This window comes from Gigantopelta aegis, chromosome 14, assembly GCF_016097555.1.
Source record: "Gigantopelta aegis isolate Gae_Host chromosome 14, Gae_host_genome, whole genome shotgun sequence".
In the NCBI taxonomy this organism is placed as follows: domain Eukaryota; kingdom Metazoa; phylum Mollusca; class Gastropoda; order Neomphalida; family Peltospiridae; genus Gigantopelta; species Gigantopelta aegis.
In genome coordinates this window covers 42,808,067-42,829,380 of record NC_054712.1, presented here as the reverse complement: position 1 = coordinate 42,829,380, position 21,314 = coordinate 42,808,067, and the positions used below count along the sequence as shown (strand labels likewise).

Genomic DNA, 21,314 nt, shown 5'->3' with positions numbered 1-21,314 from the left:
CCAGTGGAAAAGCGTTCGCTTGATGCGCTGTAGGTCTAGGATCGACCCCCGTCGGTGGGCCCATTGGGCTATTTCTCGTTCCAGCCAGTGCACCTCGACTGGCCGTAGTATGTGCTATCATGTCTGTGGGTTGATGCATTTAAAAGATCCCTTGCTGTTAATGTAAAAAAAAATATATATAGCGGGTTTCCTCTTTAAGACTAAATGCCAGAATTACCAAATGTTTGTCATCCAACAGCCGATGATTAGTGGTGTCGATAAACAAAACAAAAAGAAACTTTTTTTATGTACAAATTGTGTCGGAATGAATGAATGTTTAACGACGTCCCAGCATCAAAATACACATCGGCTACTGTGCGCCACTCCTATCTTTCAACTTCTTTCGCTGTCCACCTCCACATCCCAGTCCTTGTCTCTCCAACCGCGACACGTGCTTGTCTCTTGTGGCTATCCGTGCCACACATCTGTCATTCCCTATCAGCTTTTAGCTGTGGGCTTAGTCTGACCACTTTGGAGAGTGTTCAGCAGTTACTTACGGCATTGTTAAGAGGTACTATGCTCCCCTACTACCGGCGGTCGATAGTTAGTGCCGTGGGTCAGATCAACGTTATTAGCGGCAGAGGACGAGGATGCCAGACAGGTGCAGAGAGACAGACAGAGACAGAGAGATAGAGAGAGAGAAAGAGAGAGGCAGACAGAGAGAGAGAGAGAGAGAGAGAGAGAGAGAGAGAGAGAGAGAGAGAGAGAGAGAGAGAGAGAGAGAGAGAGAGAGCAGGGAACATCAGATCTCAATGTCAAAAGACAATTATGGTGGAGCTATTTTCGATATTACCATATTGATACCATATAAGTTCCCATGCTAAGGAGAGCTAACAATTGCTAAAAACTAGTATTTACAGCGATTCCAGCGTGTTTTCTGCTGATTACAACAGGCATTTTGTAGTATAGTTTTAAATATTAGATGACATGAATTAGGGAGTAGATCTGTTACACTGACCCACCTCGCTGCACGCTCGACCTCCCAGCGTGTATAGGGAGGATCTAGTAGCGGGTTTCCATTACACACCCCACTGCGTTGCACGAGCTCGGTGAATGAAGTGTCAAGGTGACACGGAGTTCGGGGTGACATGAACTTAACGAAACAGAAAACTATGTATACTGCATACTAAGGCGTTTCAGACACCGCTTATACGGCATATTTCAAAAGTGGTCAACACCAGGCCAAAATATTCTAATTAGCAGCTCAAAAAGACTGTGCCTTCAGTAATTTTATACATGTAAAGCAAACATTATGTTTTAGCTACTATAAACAGGAATATCAGAAACATATGGTGTACAAACATTAATATTCTAAGCAAGAAAATGTAATTAATATCTAGTTTTATTCATTAAAAGCCTTCTTAGCAAGGGACATGTTTAAATGTTTATTAAGTCAGGAATGCCCATTTAAGAGTTATGACTGTCTTTTCTTAATGACGTATAATGATGAAAAAACACTTTAAAATATATATCTTGGTGTGGTATACTGACGAAACGTATGATATTTCATTTCTTTCCGACACCAAAACTAAAGTGTCTGTGGAACACAAAGGGTTAATCAGAGAAGTAAACTAAAGTACTAATCAAAATTATACCCAAGTGATTTTCCAGTCTTATATATTATTTATGAAAATCCCTGGAATAAAAACCATAAAAATATGTCAGTATTATCATGACCTGTTACGGTATTCAAACAACCTGTACAAAAAATGATTATAAATTACCTGTTATAGATAGAAACATGGAATGTATTTACAATTTTACTGCAAAACATATGTAATTTGAAACAGACTATAACACCCAGGTTGATATTGATAGCAGAAATAATACACCTGTCCTTTCCAATACAATGAAGTTCAATATACTGCTTTGTCAGATTAAGATTTGAACAAAAATTTTATTAGCACATTGATTATATGGATACAACAGAAGTCATTTTGTTGTTAGCAAATTTATATAATTATTTTAGTTATTTGATTTAATATGCTGGACTGCTATGTGCACTTAGTACTTGTGATTTCACCTGTCAGGTGTAATCAATATCAACCTGTGTGTTATAGTTCGTTTCAAATTACATATGTTATGCAGTAAAATTGTAAATATATCTCATATTTCTATCTATAACAGGTCATTTATTGTCATTTTTTGTACCGGTTATTTGAATACCACAACAGGTCATAATAATACTGACACATTTTAATGGTTTTTATTCCAAAGATTTTCATAAATAATATATAAGACTGGAAAATCACCTGGGTATAATTTTGATTAGTACTTTAGTTAATCTAGATTTCAAACATGTGTCTTGGTTATGAAAAAAAAAATATTATTCAAAGTTCCCTCATATACTTTTTTATATAATGTTGCACTGATTCTGTTAAGTTGGTATCTTTGATTGCTATCAATGTCCGACACCAAAACTATTTATGTTTCACCAAATCAAAATGGGTTAATTGAGGAATTTGTTATGCATAGCATTAATGCAGCTCCACCTGTCTCATTCAAAACTATATACTTTTTATATAATGTTGCATTGGTTGTGTTAAGTTGGCATCTTTGATTGTTATCAATGTCCAACACCAAAACTATTTATAATTCACTAAGTCAAAATGGGTTAATTAAGGAATGTGTTATGCATAGCATTAATGCAGCTCCATTACTTTACTTCCTAATGTGACTGACTTAAAAGGAATACAAAGGCAAATATTCAAATTCCACCCGATACCAAAGCTAGTATTTTTAAATATGCCCTATACTACTGTATTCAGATTGAGATTGAGAGAGAGAGAGAGAGAGAGAGAGAGAGAGAGAGAGAGAGAGAGAGAGAGAGAGAGAGAGAGAGAGAGAGAGAGAGAGAGAAAGAGAGAGAGAGCCCTTTGTACGTGTCAATGTACCAGAAAGATTTCAGGCAAGTCTATCTATCCCGAGCTTAACCTCTGGCATTGCCAATGACGAAGTTCGGGACAGGACGAGTACAAGTTGTTACAAACTTTGGGGTAGTTCTTTCCAAAGATGTCCTTGACGATCCTGTGAATGGTTTGACTATCCATTTCTGGCAACAGGATCGCTTGTCGATATCCTCCATTTTGACGTTGTGTCACCACAAGCCCGACTTCGCGCTCGTCGAGCCGATGGAATGGAAGAGATATTCCCTTCCATCCGCAAATGGATTGTAGCGCCGATCAGCTGAGAGGTGGCCCTGGTGTCGCCCGTTCAGTACTTCTGGTACTGCGGTCTGATCTAGCTGACCTGCAAGCTCCAGGGAGAAGATGTTGATGTTCCGGTGTCCAGTTGAGGCGGCGGAGGCCTGGCCGTGTCTGTCTGGCCGCTCGGTTGATTGTAAATCCGGTGTCCGGTTCAGACGGTGGAGGCCTGGCCTTGTCTGGCTGGCCGCTCTCCTGAAAGGTGGCCTTCCGCTTAACAACAGCACCTTGTCGGGCCGGCGACTCTACAGGAGCTAACCTCCGTTGGGACGGAGGTTTCTCTGGAGTCGCCAAAGTCGGACCTAGAACAGGGGAGGTCAGCGGTCTCAACACCGCAGTGCTAAAATCCGCCACTGGCGAGTTCGGCCGATTCGGCTTGGCAGGTCTCGCTGGCTTCGTAGCTCGGACTGAGGGCGACGACGCAGAAGGAGCCGCCGCCGTCAGTTGAGATGCCGGTTTAGATTACCCCCCCCCCCCCCCCCCGGTGTCCGCCCCTGGCGCGCATCTTCTCTTCCATGTTCGTCTCGGCTTCTTAGTTTTACCCGTGACCCGGTGTACGCAACACGACACTGCTAAAACACCAAACGACGCACAAGAAATCAGGTTTTGCTTCATCGCTGAGAACATTAGACATGAAGCTCTAGAACACAGTGATTAGAGTAGTCAACCATCGGCTACTGGGTTTCAGACATTTGGTCAGTCTGACATATTGTCAGAGAGTCTTAGAGGAAAGGTCCACTACAGCTTTCCATTAACAACAGAGGATCCTTTATATGCACTCTTGCCACAGACAGGACAGCACATACCACGGCTTTTGAAACCTGGTACATTTCCCCATTAGCAGCAAGGGATCTTTTATATGCATTTGCCCACAAACATCACATCACGTACCACGGCCTTTGATATACCAGTCGTGGGGCACTGATGAAATCTCCAGTAAAGGATATCACCGGGAGAGGCACAAGATAGAGATTCACGGAATCAACAACCATTTTGCCAAATGCCCATTCGGCTCTGCATTGTGCAGAGGTACGGCCTTGATCACGTATTGCGGTTTTGTCGCTGATATTAAATGTATTTTATATTCCAGTGCAAGCAGGTAAGTGGGTTCGGTTTTACACGTGGTGGCTACAAGTGTAAGTGTAAGAGCGGCTACCACTACCCGAAATGGATCAAGCCGGTCTACCAGGGAGTCTACGTCGAACAGGCTACGGAGGACGAGTACAAGAATGGATTCAACTGCTTAAAAACTGGATGTAAGTTAGTTACACAGTTTCCAGCGCATACGAACTGAACGTAAGTTAGTTGTACAGATTCCAGCGCATACGAACTGTGCATGATTTTGACATGAAAATTCGGGGTTGTATTATAAACTAGCTATGTCCACGTCTGCTCACCTCCTACGCGTGAGCAAATCGTGAGTTTTACATCAAAACATTGCAAGATGTGCGAGTAGCAGATAACGAGATCTACATCACGAGGGTAATTAAGGGATGCACATTGTCAAGCTATGGTCGTCAGAAATATTGATATACTCCGTTATCAACTTGTCCTACATGTTTAAGTTAATTCATTTATTACACATTATTTTCAGACCTTCAAGTGCACCCGCAGATAGATGCTCTAGAAGGAGTCACGTTCGAAGGTGGATCCACAACGCGTACTACTGGCGGAGGAGAAAGCAAACCCTTAACGAGAAATGTTCATTCCAGGAGGACACGCTCTGTAAATGCAACAGAGGAAGATGTTTATCCAACCAATCAGATGCACAGAATCTTTATTCCACCCAATCGGAAAACAAGAAAGTTGGTTTCTCGGCTTCCAGACGACAAACGCAAGACAGTGCTACGTCAGATGGTCGACTCGCCAAAGAAAGAAACACAAAAATGTAAGAATACAGATACGTGGGCTAAATACGCTCACGGTAAAGTAAAATACATCAGCAGGAGGAAGATTAAGATTTTGAGGAAGAAGTGGCTTAGGGTGAAGAATGTGACAGACCACAGACGACAGAAGAGAGCTTTTAAAGGTCCATTTGACCAGGTGGCCTTCGACTCCATGAAGCGGATCTTCCGGCAAAAGACAAGCGTTAGGCCGCAGAACTGTCACACCAAACCAAAGAACTTGTTGTACTTGCCGGGAGACGTGGGTTACGGGTTCGACAGCCAGTTTGAGACAGAAGGAAGAACAGCTTTACGTCTTGCTCACTTTGTGAGTAACTTTCTTCAGAACACGTCGCCAAACGATAACTTTGGGACTCTCCGTGGAGGTGGGCGTCTGCACATGGAACATCTGTTTGGAGAAGTGCTCGCTAACGTCATGGCCAACCACAAGATCCTCTCCAGCGGCATATTCTGGGACACTCATCAGTTTGTAAACCAAGATGACTCTACCAGAGAATTCTTTGGTCCTTTGGCGTACAAGAAGCAAGGCAGCTTCTACCTCATTGACTCTGCAGGTCTACCACTGCGCTACGCAGATGAAGACTGGTACAGTATATCAAAATCCAGATGGTCTACCAACGTTAATACTCTTGACACGTACAAGATGAGACCCATGGTTAGGTCCAATCCAGAGGGAGCCAGTTCCGTCCAGTTTGAGTATTTTCCAATGAGCTACAAGGCCCCAGCATACAAAGATGGCTTCTGGACTCGGCCGACATTTAAATGTGATGGTCGCGTGGACGAGTGGATTCTCACCTACGTCGTTCCCTTCTTTGGTCTGGATGGGCTCAGAAAGAAGATCCAGTTTAAGTACGAACAAAGTATTGCCTATTTAAAAACATTTTAGGTGCAAACCATAGCAACTTTGAAAATAATCTAAATCTATATTTATGTAGTTTAAACTTCATTAACACTTTCATAGATATATCTCTGACTCGAAATATGATAATAGTAATCATGGTTAGTTTCTCTATTTGTTGTTTGGGGTTATTGGCTTTTATTATTTATTTATTTCTTTCTTTCTTTCTTTCTTTCTTTCTTTCTTTCTTTCTTTTTTTATTTATTTATTTATTTTAAATGTTATTACAGTGAATAAACAGTCCAACATATGTTCGAGACAAAGAGAACCACATTCTACTCAAATACCATACCGAATCAATCAATCAATATTGACGTTTTTTTGGTTAAAGACGCCACTATAGCACATTGATTTATTAAACAGCGGCTATTGAAATGTTGGGGGGGGGGGGGGGGGGGGGTCTCAGACTTCAAGTAAACAAATGTGCTCTAGTGGTGTCTTTAACAAAAAAACTTCAATATTGATTAATTGATTCGGTATGGTATTTTAGTAGAATTCACTACTTAAGAATGGATGGATGGATGGATGGATGGATGGATGAATTAACGTTTTATGACCCAAAACACATTTAATAAAGAGGACGTCGTATTTCTAGGGGTGTGGTAACGGTGGACGTTCCTCTGGACTTGCTGGAAATTGACCAATGTCCGGGTCCTTTCTACATGGCAAACGCCTTCAAGAACACCGCAAGATGTGACCAGATTTCTACATCGGTAAGCATCAAAGTCTACATGGTGTGCGACATTGTTCTAATATTCAGTATATAGAGGATTCGTCACAAGTGTGTTTTAATATGGAAAATACCAACCGAGTCTTAGTTAATCGGTATTTTTCGAGACTCTGCCGAGACAAATACCGAGTAACGATTTGAGGTTGATATTTTACATATTACAAAAATACGAGTCTTAGTTAATCGGTATTTTTTAAGACTCTGCCGAGACAAATACCGATTAACGATACGAGGTTGATATTTTACATATTACAAAAACACGAGTTTAGTTAATCTGTATTTTTCGAGGCTCTGCCGAGACCAATACCGATTAACGATACGAGGTTGATATTTTACATATTACAAAAACACGAGTAGTTGTTAATCGGTATTTTTTGAGACTCTGCCGAGACAAATACCGATTAACGATACGAGGTTGATATTTTACATATTACAAAAACACGAGTGTTAGTTAATCGGTATTTTTCGAGGCTCTACCGAGACAAATACCGATTAACGATACGAGGTTGATATTTTACATATTACAAAAACACGAGTAGCGAATTCTATTAATCTTATAACTCTCTAAAAATAGTTTTTAAGTTGATATTTACAAACAACATATTCAATGCAGCGTTAATCGCGGATTAATACGCCTCAATGAAAAACGTTCGATCAGCTGATTGGGCGTCTCGCTACTCTCACAAGAAGTGATTACGCCACGATATAGTTCTCCAATAACTCTACGAATTAATAGATATAAATAACAAACTCATCCATTTATAGTTTGTAATTGGTTATTATTCATAACAATAAAACAGTTAAGTAAATAATTAAAACCCAGAAACGATTATTAAAAACAACAAGTCAACAGGACAGTGCTTTGACCTACATACGGCGCGGCAATATGTGAATCATTAACTATTCACTGTCACTGAGGATTGTGTTTGACAGGCACAGAACTGGGAGATTTGTTCAGTACATTAAATAATTTATCAATACGTTTCATATCGTAAAGTGTCTTTTTAGTGGTGTTAGCATTTTGGTTAGCGGAGATAACTTCATCGATCATGAAATCTTTCACTGGAATAAATCTGCCTGTGTCGTCACGGTTAGATCTAATACTTGAAATCGTCTGCAAGCGGTCCGATGTCAACGGCGTTTGACAGTTCGCTACTGAGGATAACCGAGGTGTATTAAAAAACAAGTTCGTAATCAGTTCCGTCAATAAGTACCTTGTATTCAGAATTGTCCAGCACGGCTTGAATCGTTCCATAACACTTTTTGTCAATGATGACAGTTTCTCCGACAACATAATCCATATTTTTCGAAAAGAAATCACGAAGTAGTTCCGGTCTGATTACTTACAGACCTAGAAAATTTGCATACCATTATTAACCATGTTAATAAACTAAATTATCACATGGGTTTATGACATGGATATCATGGGTAAATTATAGGATAAATCATTTTATTAACTTTGTTCTTCAAGAACACCGCAAGATGTGACCAGATCTCTACATTGGTAAGTATCAACAACTCTTTTAAACTAAATTAAACTACTTTTTGGTATTTTCTGATAGGGGTTTAACTGCCCCCTGCCTTTCTTCCTGTAGGTACCGCTTTCATGTAAACAGATATTGTTCTGGGGATTCACATTTCAAAATGTTGATGTGGTTTTGAATCGTTCACAGTGTAGGAAGCAGAATGGATTTGCGTTCCAGCGTGGTGCCTACCGTTGTACGTGTCGCCAGGGCTTCGAGTTCCCACACAGATACGGCAAGTTCCGGTTCGATGGCTCGTTAATGGAGTTGGAATGGGAAAAGAAAGAAAAGGGTTTATTCAGCAGGTAAGCGCTACGTGTGTTTGAATGTCGACGTTCTGGAAATCATTCACCACGTGTCGCTGTTTAAACCATTTGCGCAGAATCCAATATTGATTGTTGTATCATTATCAATGTCTGAAATTGGTTATTATTGTTGTTTATTTTGTTGAGTTATTGTTCTTGTAGTACCTTTGGGTTTTTTTTTTTTTTTTTTTTTTTTTTTTTTTTTTTTTTTTTTTTTTTTTTTTTTTTTTTTGGTGGGGTTTCGTTATTTAGTTTGTTTGGTTTTTGTTTGTTTTGTTTGGTTTGGTTTTGGGGTTGTTGTTTTGTTTTTGTTTGTTTTTTGGGGTGTGTGGTTGTTTCTGTGGGGTTTCTAGGTGGGGTTTTTTATGTTTTGTTTTAGTTTTGTAATTTGTTTTGGGGTTGTTTCTTGTTCTTTTGTGTTCTTTTGTCTGTTTTTTGTTGTTGTTGTTGTTGTTTTGGGAGGCGTTATGGGATGGGGTGTTTATTTTCTTGTTGGGTTTTGGTTTGGTTTTGTGAGGGTTTTCATTTTCGATTTGGTGGAAGGCTCGTTTTTGTAAGATTTTTAAACGTATTGCGCAGATGCCAGTTTTGATTGTCGTGTCATTATCAATGAATTTTGGTTATTGTTGTTGTTTATTTTGTTGAGTTATTGTTGTAGTACCTTTGGGTTTGGTTTTGTTTTCGTCGTTTGGTTAGTTGTCTTTGTTTTGTTTTGTTTCGTTTGTTTTTTTTTGTTTTGATTTGGGTTTTATGTTGTTGTTGGGGTTTTTGGGGTTTTTTTTTTTTTGGGGGGGGGGGTTTGGGGGGAGGTTTGTGCTTGTTTCTTTGTGGTTTCTAGGTGGTATTTTTATTTTTATTTGTTTTAGTTTTGTTTTGGGTTCTTTTCTGTTCTTTTCTGTTGTTTTGTCTGAGGGGTTTTGTTTGTTAGTTTTTGTTGGGTTTTTTGTTGTTGTTGTTGTTGTTTTGGGAGGCGTTATTGGGTGGGGTGTTTATTTTCTTGTTGTATTTTGGTTTAGTTTTGTGGGGGTTTTCTTTTCCGGTTTGGTGAAAGGCTCGTTTTTGTGAGTGTTTTAGTGTACGTGCGTGCGCGTTTGGGGAGAATTTAGGGGTTCACATGTTGAGGTTTTACTTTTGTTGTTGTTTTATTTGTTTGTTGTTTATTTATTTTTTATTTTTTTAAATTTCGATTTTGGTTGTTGCTGTTATTATTGTCGTTCAACACAAAGTAGATATTATTAAAGATATTATTATTTGCAGATAGTGGTCTTTTCTTAGGATGGTTTCCGTTATCGTGTAATGATCCGTTTTCAAAATATAACTACCTGTCTCGCACACTAGACGAATTGCGGTCTTTCTTATTATTTTTTAATAGGTGGAAGGTTTATGAACAGTAAGTTTTTACTTTGGATGCGATGTTTTGTCTGGAATTTTTTTCATGATTTTAGCATTTGTATTTTCTACATGCTTTGATTTATCTTTTTCAGATTCGATCAGCTGAAATGTCGCATAGCTGGTTCTGAAATGGTTGTTATTCATCGGATGCTTCTAATGCTGAGCACAGGAATTTCCTTCGCGTTCAGATACGTTCTAACACCATAGATATCATCTTTTATGATTCAGAATTCAGAATTCGATTCTGAATTGAGTACTAGCGATTGTTTCACCTCCTGAACATACTAAAATATTAATTCCATTTGTTTTGTATGGGTTTATTTTTATCTTATCTTATTATTTATAAACATTATTTTATATTTTACATCTGTAAATATGTCATACAAAGTTAACTTTTTTAGTTACATCAAGATATTTTAGGAAAACTGTGACTGTAGTGTAGTGACACTATTCCTGAAGACGTAGCAACACGAATGCAACGCCACTGTTCTTGCCAGGTTCACTGTGTGCTATAACAGATTCAGAGGATATTTTAATTTTGTTGCAAGAGAATCTGATGCAAATATACAGATGAAATCAGCCATCACAAACATGGACATTCTGCACCCACTCGAAGTCAACGTGGCTTTTGTTCTGAATCGTGTACCTGGAGGAGGCGACCACATCAAGAATATATTTTATAACCATTTTTAATATGCCCGTCTTTGACAAAGGTCGTATTCTGGTGGTGTCCGTTCGTCCTCCATTGCGGAGAAAAACATTAAAACTTTAATTGCGTGTAGATGAGAACATACAGACAATCATTGTTGTTAATTAAAACGTTTAAACGTAGTTAAATGTCTTAATTGTTACTGTTTACGTTTTCTGTAAAATACAATTTGATGTTATGCTAGTGTCTTTCTGAACTTTTTAGTCACAGCGTAAGTGCACGGCGAGCGTACCTGTCCTTATCTTGAACGCACAAAAATTGTTAATGTCAGGTTAGCCGCTTGGTTCTGTCTATTTCTTTTTGAATTTTATTTATTCCCAGCTTTGTTAAACATACAGTTAAGTTTTGTTTTAGTCTATTTTTGGTGCTTGGGGGTTGTGGGGGTTGCAGGATTTGGTTGGTGTATATGTTAATTGGATTTTGTTGTGCTTTTTTTACCCCCCCCCTTTTTTTTGGTGGGGGGGGGGAGTATTTGGTTTTGTTGTTATGGGTGATTTATTGTTTTATTTTTTGTGGGGGTTTTGGTGGGGGGAGGGTTGTTGTTTTTTCTGGGGCTTTTTTGGAGGGGGGTTGGGGCATGCCATTACAATGAATATCGGCTTAATCTAACATTATCTATATTCTGTAGTGGAAAGTAAAAAATTATATACATCATTGTTTTATTCTGTAGTGGAAAGTAAAACTATATATCTGCTTACTTTTGTTTTGGTTTAATTAGATCACATAGACATACTGATTCATGTGTAAACATAAATCAGTAACCCATAGGAATACGTGACACACAGACCCACATACACATCCATCCATCAATCCGTCCATAACTGCATTTATGCATCTCTGAATGTCCGTCTAGCTCTTGAATGGCAGAGTAATCGGGCTAACATCCACCCATGCATACATGCATTCATACGTGCATATGTAAATAAATGCAGGGTGCAGGCAGGAAGGCATGTGTCATACAGTATGAATACAAACAAGAACACACACACACACGCACGCACGCACACACACACATACACACACACACACACATAGAGACGCGCACATACAGAGAGAGAGAGAGAGAGAGAGAGAGAGAGAGAGAGAGAGAGAGAGAGAGAGAGAGAGAGAAATACACCCGCGCATACACACAAACACACACACAGAGAGAGGCGCGCGCGCGCACACACACACACACACACACACACAAACACACAGATACAAAGATATCTATATAGTGAGATTGAGCGGCATACCGAGTGACATGATGTATACCTATAGCATTAATAAGGGTGTTTACCACCAAATCAGATCACATAGACGATGATAATAATAACATATGTGGCTAAAACTCCTACTTGCAGCGTTATCAATCAACATACACCACGGATATAAATACTACCACCCCTCACCCTTAAAGTGAATCAGAAAAAATGGGGGTCAAGCGGTACTAGATGAAGTAAAAATTCATACATTGTTCACAATAAGTTTTTTTTACAACGATTATCACTAACGACAGGACATTTGGTATTAACTGCTCTATCAAAAGTTGGGTACACCTCGAACTTTGATCGAGACGGAAGTTATTTGGTTTAGTGCTATCCTAACTGCAGTATGCTTCAAACTCCGTTCAGTTTGTTTACTCATGCACAGTTAGTGCAATTAACATCCGATTTGTTGTCGTCTGCTTGTCGTTCATTTGTGAGCTTTTTCTTCACGGCTTGGGAACATTTTCATAAACAATAAAGTTTAGACAAGTATCTATATAGATATCTTTACAAACACCTAAAACCATTAATTTTATTAAGTCATTTTTGTTTATTCTTTAAAATTGCCTGTGTTATTGTGCCCCTACTGTAGTAAATAGTAGATACAGTCCATTCAGAACAACTATAAATAATTTTGAATATATAGATTATTTTAATTAAGAATCAGTTCATTAGAAAATTGGTATTTTACAAACTATTCACTGGTATGAACGTAATGCCTTCGCGTATCAGGTGCTGTTAGCGATCATCACCCGCCTCGGTGGCGTCGTGGTTAGGCCATCGGTCTACAGGCTGGTAGGTACTGGGTTCGGATCCCAGTCGAGGCATGGGATTTTTAATCCAGATACCGACTCCAAACCCTGAGTGAGTGCTCCGTAAGGCTCAATGGGTAGGTGTAAACCACTTGCACCGACCAGTGATCCATAACTGGTTCAACAAAGGCCATGGTTTGTGCTATCCTGCCTGTGGGAAGCGCAAACAAAAGATCCCTTGCTGCTAATCAGAAAGAGTAGCCCCTGTAGTGGCGACAGCGGGTTTCCTCTCAAAATTTGTGTGGTGCTTAACCATATGTCTGACGCCATATAACCGTAAATAAAATGTGTTGAGTGCGTCGTTAAATAAAACATTTCTTTCTTTCTTTCTGTAATACAATTGTGACACTTTGCATGTACATACTAGTAACTAAATATTTTCTGATATATTGTCAATTGTATAGCGCCCCCTAGTGGCCTACAGCCCAACCCCCACCCCACCCCGCAAGACTGACGAGATATATTACCATACATATTTAAGAGGTTTTTACCTAACTTAGGTTTTCAGTCTGGAGCTTGTCGCACATTTCTGTTTCACATGCGGGGGGTGTATCAGGGGTCGAAACCCCCTCTTGTTCCAGACGAATTATATTTCAATATAGTTCCTAAGGTAACATAGCCCGATCCTAAAATCTTCGCTCACCATAGTACAGACTACCATGCGCAATTTCCTGCATGCGTGCCTGGTACCTATCTCGTGCTCAACTTAACATCATAACTGATGCCAGAGGAACAGTCAGTTGCACGTCTAGAAAAATATGAAAAAGTTATTTTTTGTTTATCTTTCAAGGGTCTTTCATGATTATGTATACACCCTCTATTACTGTGTCCCTATTGATTTTGTACTAGTACTGCCACCCAACTTAGTTTAGATTAGATACTACCCTGGGTTATATATAGTTATGCTCCCTTCCTCCAAGGTCTATATTCTGTCCGTCAGGTCTGATTAAAAACATATGTCAAGTGTGAAATATATAAATACATACAGACAAGTTTGCACTGTGCTGCGTTGTGTATTAATTGTATGTCGTATTAAGTATGTAATGAAATAAATATACGTTGTTAAAAAGGTTTATTTAGAAACTGTTGTACACAAAAACTGAAGTAAATATGTAACACTGAGTGTGCTGTTTTTTCTTTGGTCGTCTAAATTCTAGAAAAAACATTTAGATTAAACTATGCATTATGTGTTTGACATTAAGTATGTAACCTGAAGTCAAATTGTAAGATTGAAAGATTGTTTAAGTGCCAGAAAGATAACTGCACACAAGCAAAAAGCCGAACGTGTGTTCCATAGCAGAAGCTGAACGGTATATACATTACGTAAGAGTTTGGACTGTCTCACGGCAAGTACACCATACTAATACTTTCAACGGCAATGAATATGAAGAATGTGTTGCATCGATGTGTGCAGAATGCTGTGGAAAACCAAATCACTGGAGTGGCAGTTCAGCTGTGTGTGTGTGGTGCGCGTGTGTGTGTGTGTGTGCGTGCGTGCCCCCCCCCCCCCCCCCTCTCTCTCTCTCCTCTCTCTCTCTCTCTCTCTCTCTCTCTCTCTCTCTCTCTCTCTCTCTCTCTCTCTCTCTCTCTCTCTCTCTCTCTCTCTCTCTCTCTCTCTCTCTCTCTGAATACTAAGATCAGAGTTTGAAACCCAGCCCATTACTGTCTATAGTATGTTTAAATATACTCTTCAAAAAAAGATGGGGAACCTGAAATATTAAAACATACGTTTTGACCACAGACATCCTAGTAAAGAACGTTCATGTCTGTTTATCAACACACCGAAGCACATTCCATAGTATACACGTACATCACGCAGTTGCCCCGTACACGTGCGTGGGATATCATTCTCGATTTTGACAATTTCCAGGAAGGTCGATTAATCACTGTGAAACATTATTTCTGTCAATCTTTTTCATTCTTTGATCATACAGTTGTTATTGTTTTGTTTTTAGTCATTTTTATTGTTTGAATTTGCGATTTACTGATAAAAAAAGTCAACTTTCAAATTTCACTTCTGACCCCAATCGTCCTTCAAGATCTTTGGTGATCATAAAAGCTACTGTAATATTGAACTACCAGTTGTAATGTTTGCCCAATTAATTCACTATTACCATATGACCATTCCCCACAGCTAATATACCTTACAATTTTGGCAATTGTAAATTCTTATTAGAGTTCCCTTACCTTTTTGAAGAGTATACATGCACACATATATCCTGCATATATGCTGCAATGTAACCAATCTCCACTTTTTAATATTCGGTATGTTTTTTCTCACAAAATCTGCATCCTAACATCCTAACAGATGTACTAGGACTAATATATTCAACCAGTTGTCAGGTTTTTTAATATTCAGTATCTTTCACAAATTGAAAGTCTACAACCCAACATTCTAAGAAGTGTCAGTTTTTAATATTCAGTGTCTGTCACAAAATCCACAACCTAACATCATAACAGATGCAGTATTTAACGAATCGTCAGTTTTTAATATTCAGTGTGTGTCACAAAATCCACAACCTAACATCATAACAGATGCAGTATTTAACGAATCGTCAGTTTTTAATATTCAGTGTCTGTCACAAAATCCACAACCTAACATCATAACAGATGCAGTATTTAACGAATCGTCAGTTTTTAATATTCAGTATGCTTAACATAAACTACAAGCTAAAATCGTAACAGATATATTTGCCTACATTCAAAGGTAAGTTTTAAACACGATATATACATGAGGCAGAACTAGTAGAAAATGCAGATTTGCCTAGTTTGTGGACGTGCATATCCACGTTTAGGTACTATGTATGTGTTCATAAGCTCAAATGATTGAGATCACAAAGTCTGGGTGAAAGCCTGTAAATGTACCTAGATGGAATTTAGTTGATGAACAAACAAGCAAAATACTATTTTACTACCCTGTATTTTAACCCATGTTTGGCCATAATTAAGGTATGTAGGAAAACTGCTTTTATATGATTACGTCCAATTAAGGTTGACAAAGCCAGAGTTTCTACCCAAAACAAGAAGTGAAGCGAAGGGGTATTAATGGCGGACAATGAACAATGTGGAATAACATTTAGTGAAAAAGACTGCGTAATTAAATGTTAATAGGCCAAAACAAAACTGACTTGTTCCGCTGAACATATCTGTAATATGAAGCATTTATGGACAATTCAAAGGTAACAAGAGAGAAAGAAGGGAGAATCAGACTATTTAACAATATCGGGGGGGGGGGGGGGATATAGTTTGACATAAAATGTTGAACGAAGGTCTAAAAGTTGAAAGTCTGATAGGTTTAAAGTGTTGCCTCGTTAAGACCATTAAAATGCATAACCGGTAGAAACCAGATGGGTGCATCCCATGAAAAAAGCTCTAGAATGGCATTAGTGGTTCAAGTATCAATTAAAAACTTGCTTCAACTAATAACTATAACAAAATTACAAAGCAATTTTAAAATATACTAATACAATTATTAAGTACCTCGAATCACCAGGGTCCCATGCTAAATGGATTGCAAAATACCCTTTGTATATCTTTCTTCTTCTTTTTGTTATTGTTTGTTTGTTTGTTTGTTTTTGTGTTATTTGCTGCTTTTTTTTTAATAATATTTCACTTATTTTGTTCATCAGCCTAAAGATCTACAAGTACCATCGACGTCCCAAACTGCTAACGGGGAAAACACGAATAGGCCTACTAGGCTACTTACGCAAAGAATATTCTATATTTTTCAGTTATGGTACACAGAAGTAGGAAAGTGGGGGGCGGACACACACAAGAACATACACACACACACACACACACGCAAAAGCTGAGGTCCACTTTTTTCTTTTTTTCTTTTTTCAATATTGCACTAATACGTGATTGTAACTTTTGCAACTCTCCCATAAAACAATATTTACTCGTCTTCGTCATTTAGCATTCCCCTTAACAAAGCTGCAGTGTACATGATTCAGTATGTTTAACTAATCTGGCAAACTTAAAACAAAGGAACCTGCATGAAGCAAAATTGTTTTATTGTGATTTTTTCTGCTATATTGACTTCGATGACAATGCCAGCAGTTCATCTTCCATTGATTTATCAACCAAAGTTATAAATGAAAGGTTAACAACAGAAAAGCCTTGATCTTTATATTCAAATGGACAGTGGCTTCAGGATATATTATGCAATATTCTTCAATAATTTTGGCATAGAAGTTGCTTTATAATGCCGGTTATTTCCTAGTATTTCAAAACGTTTTACGGCCAACATGTACATGTCATTTCGATGATATGACGCATCAGTGACAAAATGAAATGGGATGCAATACCTTGTGCAATACCTTTTATTGGAAACGTTTAAGGACTACTACACCTGTACCTGCATATGCTGGCGGTGATTCGTGATGGTACAGTTTTTAAGAAAGTAATGTGTTTAGTTTTTCATAAATATGTTCATTATTAAAGGAACTGATCATACATGTACTTCCGAGGCATAGGCGTACGGGCTGCCATTTTGTTTTTTGTAGGGGGTTGGTGGGGGCAGGCTGGTTATTGCCCGAATTAAACGAAAATGCCCGAATCTGGATAACAATATATATTCATATTACCATTACTACCAAACAGCTATATAGGGATGCAAAGGAATCATTGCGCATTTGTACATGGATGACAACTAATTTTGCAGGTGGAATGGAAATAAATGGTAAAAAAGTGTCGGGTTAGAATATCTTTCTCCAGTACTAGGGGGCAGATCCCCACCGCCCCATGTCTGGTACGCTTATGCACGTACCTTTTCTGTTACTAATGTTATAATAAGCAATTGCCAATACCCTTAACTCCTGTTGTGTGCTAGAATTTCATTATCTTAATAACAAAATAAATAATAACAAAAATACAGTCTACAAAATAGTCAAAATCATTGTTTTAAAATATCCATTTATTAGTTCCAGATGCCAAGAAAACGCATTTTAGACTTTCAGAGATTTCAAATTTTCCTGGGAGCATACCCCTGGACCCCCCTTCAAAACTCGGGCGTTTCACGCTGTCAGGCAACTTCATATCCAAAAAGCCCTAGCAAATACCTAGTCAAACCATCCCACTCGAAATACTGGCTACGGGTCTGCACACACACACGCGCGCATCCTGGTTTCGTATGTTTTCGATACTGCAATGTCCGGTGTATCAGCGCGTCCGGTGATTTGGCGCACTATGTATTTTTGCTTAAGTATGCTTAGGAAGTTGTCATGTTGTCGGTGTTTTTTTAGGAATTAAAGTTCAATTCCTTTTTCAATGGTTAATCAAGTATCAACATATTTATTGTTTTAAATAGGGTGCAATTAAAAAATATTAGAATTATCAATAATTATATCATAATTTCAAAATATGTCATTCACCTGCTTTCGTGTATATAAACGTGAAGTAGGTCAGCCTAATTGATATTAAAGGTAGGGTCAACGCAAACAAGAGCCTTATGTGTTGGAAAGATGCATACCCGGACCACCAACACATACTGACACTTTAACAAATGAAAAACTAGTAATTTTAGAGTTAATAAAAAAAAACATGATTATTCCTGCTAACTGGGGGCAGCCATTTTGTTTCGTTGGTATAGCTTGGGGCGAAGTGACGTCAGCTCCGCCCATCTCCTCTATGCACAGTGTAAACAAACGCTCTAATTTATGACAAGGCGCTTCGCTTTCATCAACCTGACTTGTAAAACAACATAAATGACTTGATAGTATAATAAATTATTTAACTAAATATATTTCAGGTTGCATCAATAGAACGAAATGGAGTTATAGTATATTTCTTTCTTTTTTTAAATCCAAACAAAAAATGCATATTACTAGGCCTATTGGTAGGGTACGTTCGAGCAAAAACGACCACTCACGATACCCAAGTGATACTTTTCTTTTCTTTGGGACGACGTAATTGGTTATTTTTGTGATTTTAGATGGGAAAGTCTACTTAATCAAGGGTTTTACAGAATTACTTACAGTAGTAAAGCAGAATGGCTGGTAATGTCCATTACGATTCGAGGTGTTTCCGTGCTGTTATCACACAATACCATGTGATCTTAATAAAAGAGGCACGTCTTTTTAGTGTGTCTAGACACAATGTCTGGGGACCGTCTAAATATACACCTGCCAATCAGGAACCACAGGCACAGGCCACGGAAAGAAAAGACCAATTAACCAAGAAAACACACCGATTATTGTTTCAGTATGTGGTTAATTTATGTACGAAACATAATACAGTTATTTCAACACTTTGACAATGGTGGTTTATTTTGTATTGAAAAATAATATATAATTGGTGCTGGCTTACTAGGATGGATATTACGATGCATCCGCAAAAATCAGCTACGTTTTGTTTCTTCAGTTCGAAGACTAATTCCTGACGTGACACGTTAGGTATTACGTAACCACCAGCTCGCCAGAGGGCGTATTCACTGGGATGGTACAAAATGGCTGCGCCCGTTATATATAATAGCCGTCACATTTAACCTTTTTTTTTAAAATTAACTATACGATTATACTTGTTAATATTAAGCAATAATGTGCATTATATATCGTTGAATATGCATACCAGGCCAAATTCCATAATTGTCCCCTCCTTTAAGAATGTTAAAATCAGTCTAAAAATACCTTTCCCGCATTTTTAAAATTATTGTAAACTGTATAACGGTTTTTTCGGTTATTTGTATTTAAACTGAAAAGGAAAACACATACGAATACACCTTAATTGACAGTCATTCCAGTTCACAATTGTCACATTGTTACAAAAAATAAAAGCGAAATAAGATCCACATGTGTGCACAATCTACCCGAGAAAAAAGTCTGCAGCACTGTGCCACTCAAGAAAACGATTCCGAAACTGATAATAAAATGGGTCATGTGTCATCGTTCATTCTCATAGTAATATCGTTAACAAGACAAAACAAAAAAGTACTAAAATAATCCTGGGACAATAGCGTACCGTTTATGGGCTACAAAGTGAGGTCATGGGCGGTCTATAAATAGCGGGGTCAACAATCCAAATCTACTGCGCCGAATAACCGGACATGCAAATCGTTTTGGATACAAGGGGGTGCCTACATTTATGCACAATTTTAAAATGTATATTTACTACAGACATAAAACAATTTGTAGTGTATTTCAGATTATGCACTGCTTCATAGGTGAGAGACACATTTTATTAAGTATTTCAGAGAGTTCACATAGAAAATGGTCTTTGAATGCTTAGGTTCGCCGATACACCGGACAGCACTGTACAGTGTACGATAAGCAAACAAAAATAAATATAATAAAATCAATACTTCGTGCATACAATAATACTTTTAGACCAATGGACAGTGTTCACACTGAAAACATATTTATAGTATGTTTTTGTCATAGGTTAATGTTTGTACTAATCCTCTTGTTTTACGTATAACGGCACCAAAATCCGGATTGCCACCTTAAGTACTCTGACGGAAGTACAGAACTAGTATATATTTTCAAAAAGACACTTCGTTGTTTATATTCAGGTTGATAGTGACGTAATATCGCGTATAATCTCTCTCTCTCTCTCTCTCTCTCTCTCTCTCTCTCTCCACGACCAGAACCCCACCCCATGGCTCTCCCTCCTCTCTCTCTCCCTCCTCCCTCTCTCTCTCTCTCTCTCTCTCTCTCTTCTCTCTGTGTGTGTGTGTGTGTGTGTGTGGTGCGTGCGCGTGTGTGTTCTTGTTTGTAAGCATACTGCATGGCACATGCCTTCCTGCCTGCATCCTGCATGTACGTACATATGCACGCATGAATGCATGTATGCATGGGTGGATGTTAGCCCGATTACTCTGCCATTCAAGAGCTAGACGGACATTCAGAGATGCATCGATGCAGTTATGGACGGACGGATGGATGGATGTGTAGGCTATGTGGGTCTGTGTGTCACGTATTCCTATGGGTTACTGATTTACGTTTAAACATGAATCAGTATGTCTATGTGATCTAATTAACTCAAAACACAGTAGTAAGCACATATATAGTTTTACTTTCCACTACAGAATAAAACAAAGATGTATATATTTTTGTACTTTCCACTACAACATATAGATAATATTAAAATAAGCTTATATTGTAATGGCAAGCCTCCAACCCTCCCCCACCCCCACCCCTCAAATAAATGACCTAACAAAAAACCAACAACAACAACAACAAAAGAAAATATCCCCAAAGCAACACCCCCCTAAAACAAAAACCCAACAAAATCCCTCACGAAAAATCAATCAACCCACACTCGAACCAAATCCTGCTAGGACCGCCGGAGCAACGCCCCGAAGCAGTACCGCAATTCTATAACAACAACACACACACTACCTGTATGTTTGAACAAAGCTGGGAATGAAATAAAATTTCAGACAAGAAATTAAACTAAAACCGAACGTACGGAAACCAAAAGGCGGTTAACCCTGACATTATTACAATATTTGGTGCGTTCAAGATAAGAACAGGTACGCTCGCCGTTGCACTCACTCTGTGACTACCAAGTCAGAAATACACAAGCATAACATCAAATTGTATTTTACAGAAACG

The 21,314-nt window shown here is 38.4% G+C and overlaps 1 protein-coding gene across 1 annotated transcript in view; it reads left to right on the top strand.

Moving 5' to 3' along the window:
* Nucleotides 1-11,400, top strand: part of LOC121388737 — a 29,292-nt gene extending 17,892 nt beyond the window's left edge. Inside the window, exons 3-7 of the mRNA XM_041520218.1 lie at nucleotides 4,333-4,498; nucleotides 4,837-5,995; nucleotides 6,640-6,757; nucleotides 8,448-8,602; nucleotides 10,087-11,400. Coding sequence (XP_041376152.1) covers nucleotides 4,333-4,498; nucleotides 4,837-5,995; nucleotides 6,640-6,757; nucleotides 8,448-8,602; nucleotides 10,087-10,201 — 1,713 coding nt within the window. The 3' untranslated portion in view covers nucleotides 10,202-11,400. The remainder of the gene's footprint in view (nucleotides 1-4,332; nucleotides 4,499-4,836; nucleotides 5,996-6,639; nucleotides 6,758-8,447; nucleotides 8,603-10,086) is intronic.
* The last annotated feature ends 9,914 nt before the right edge of the window (nucleotides 11,401-21,314 follow it).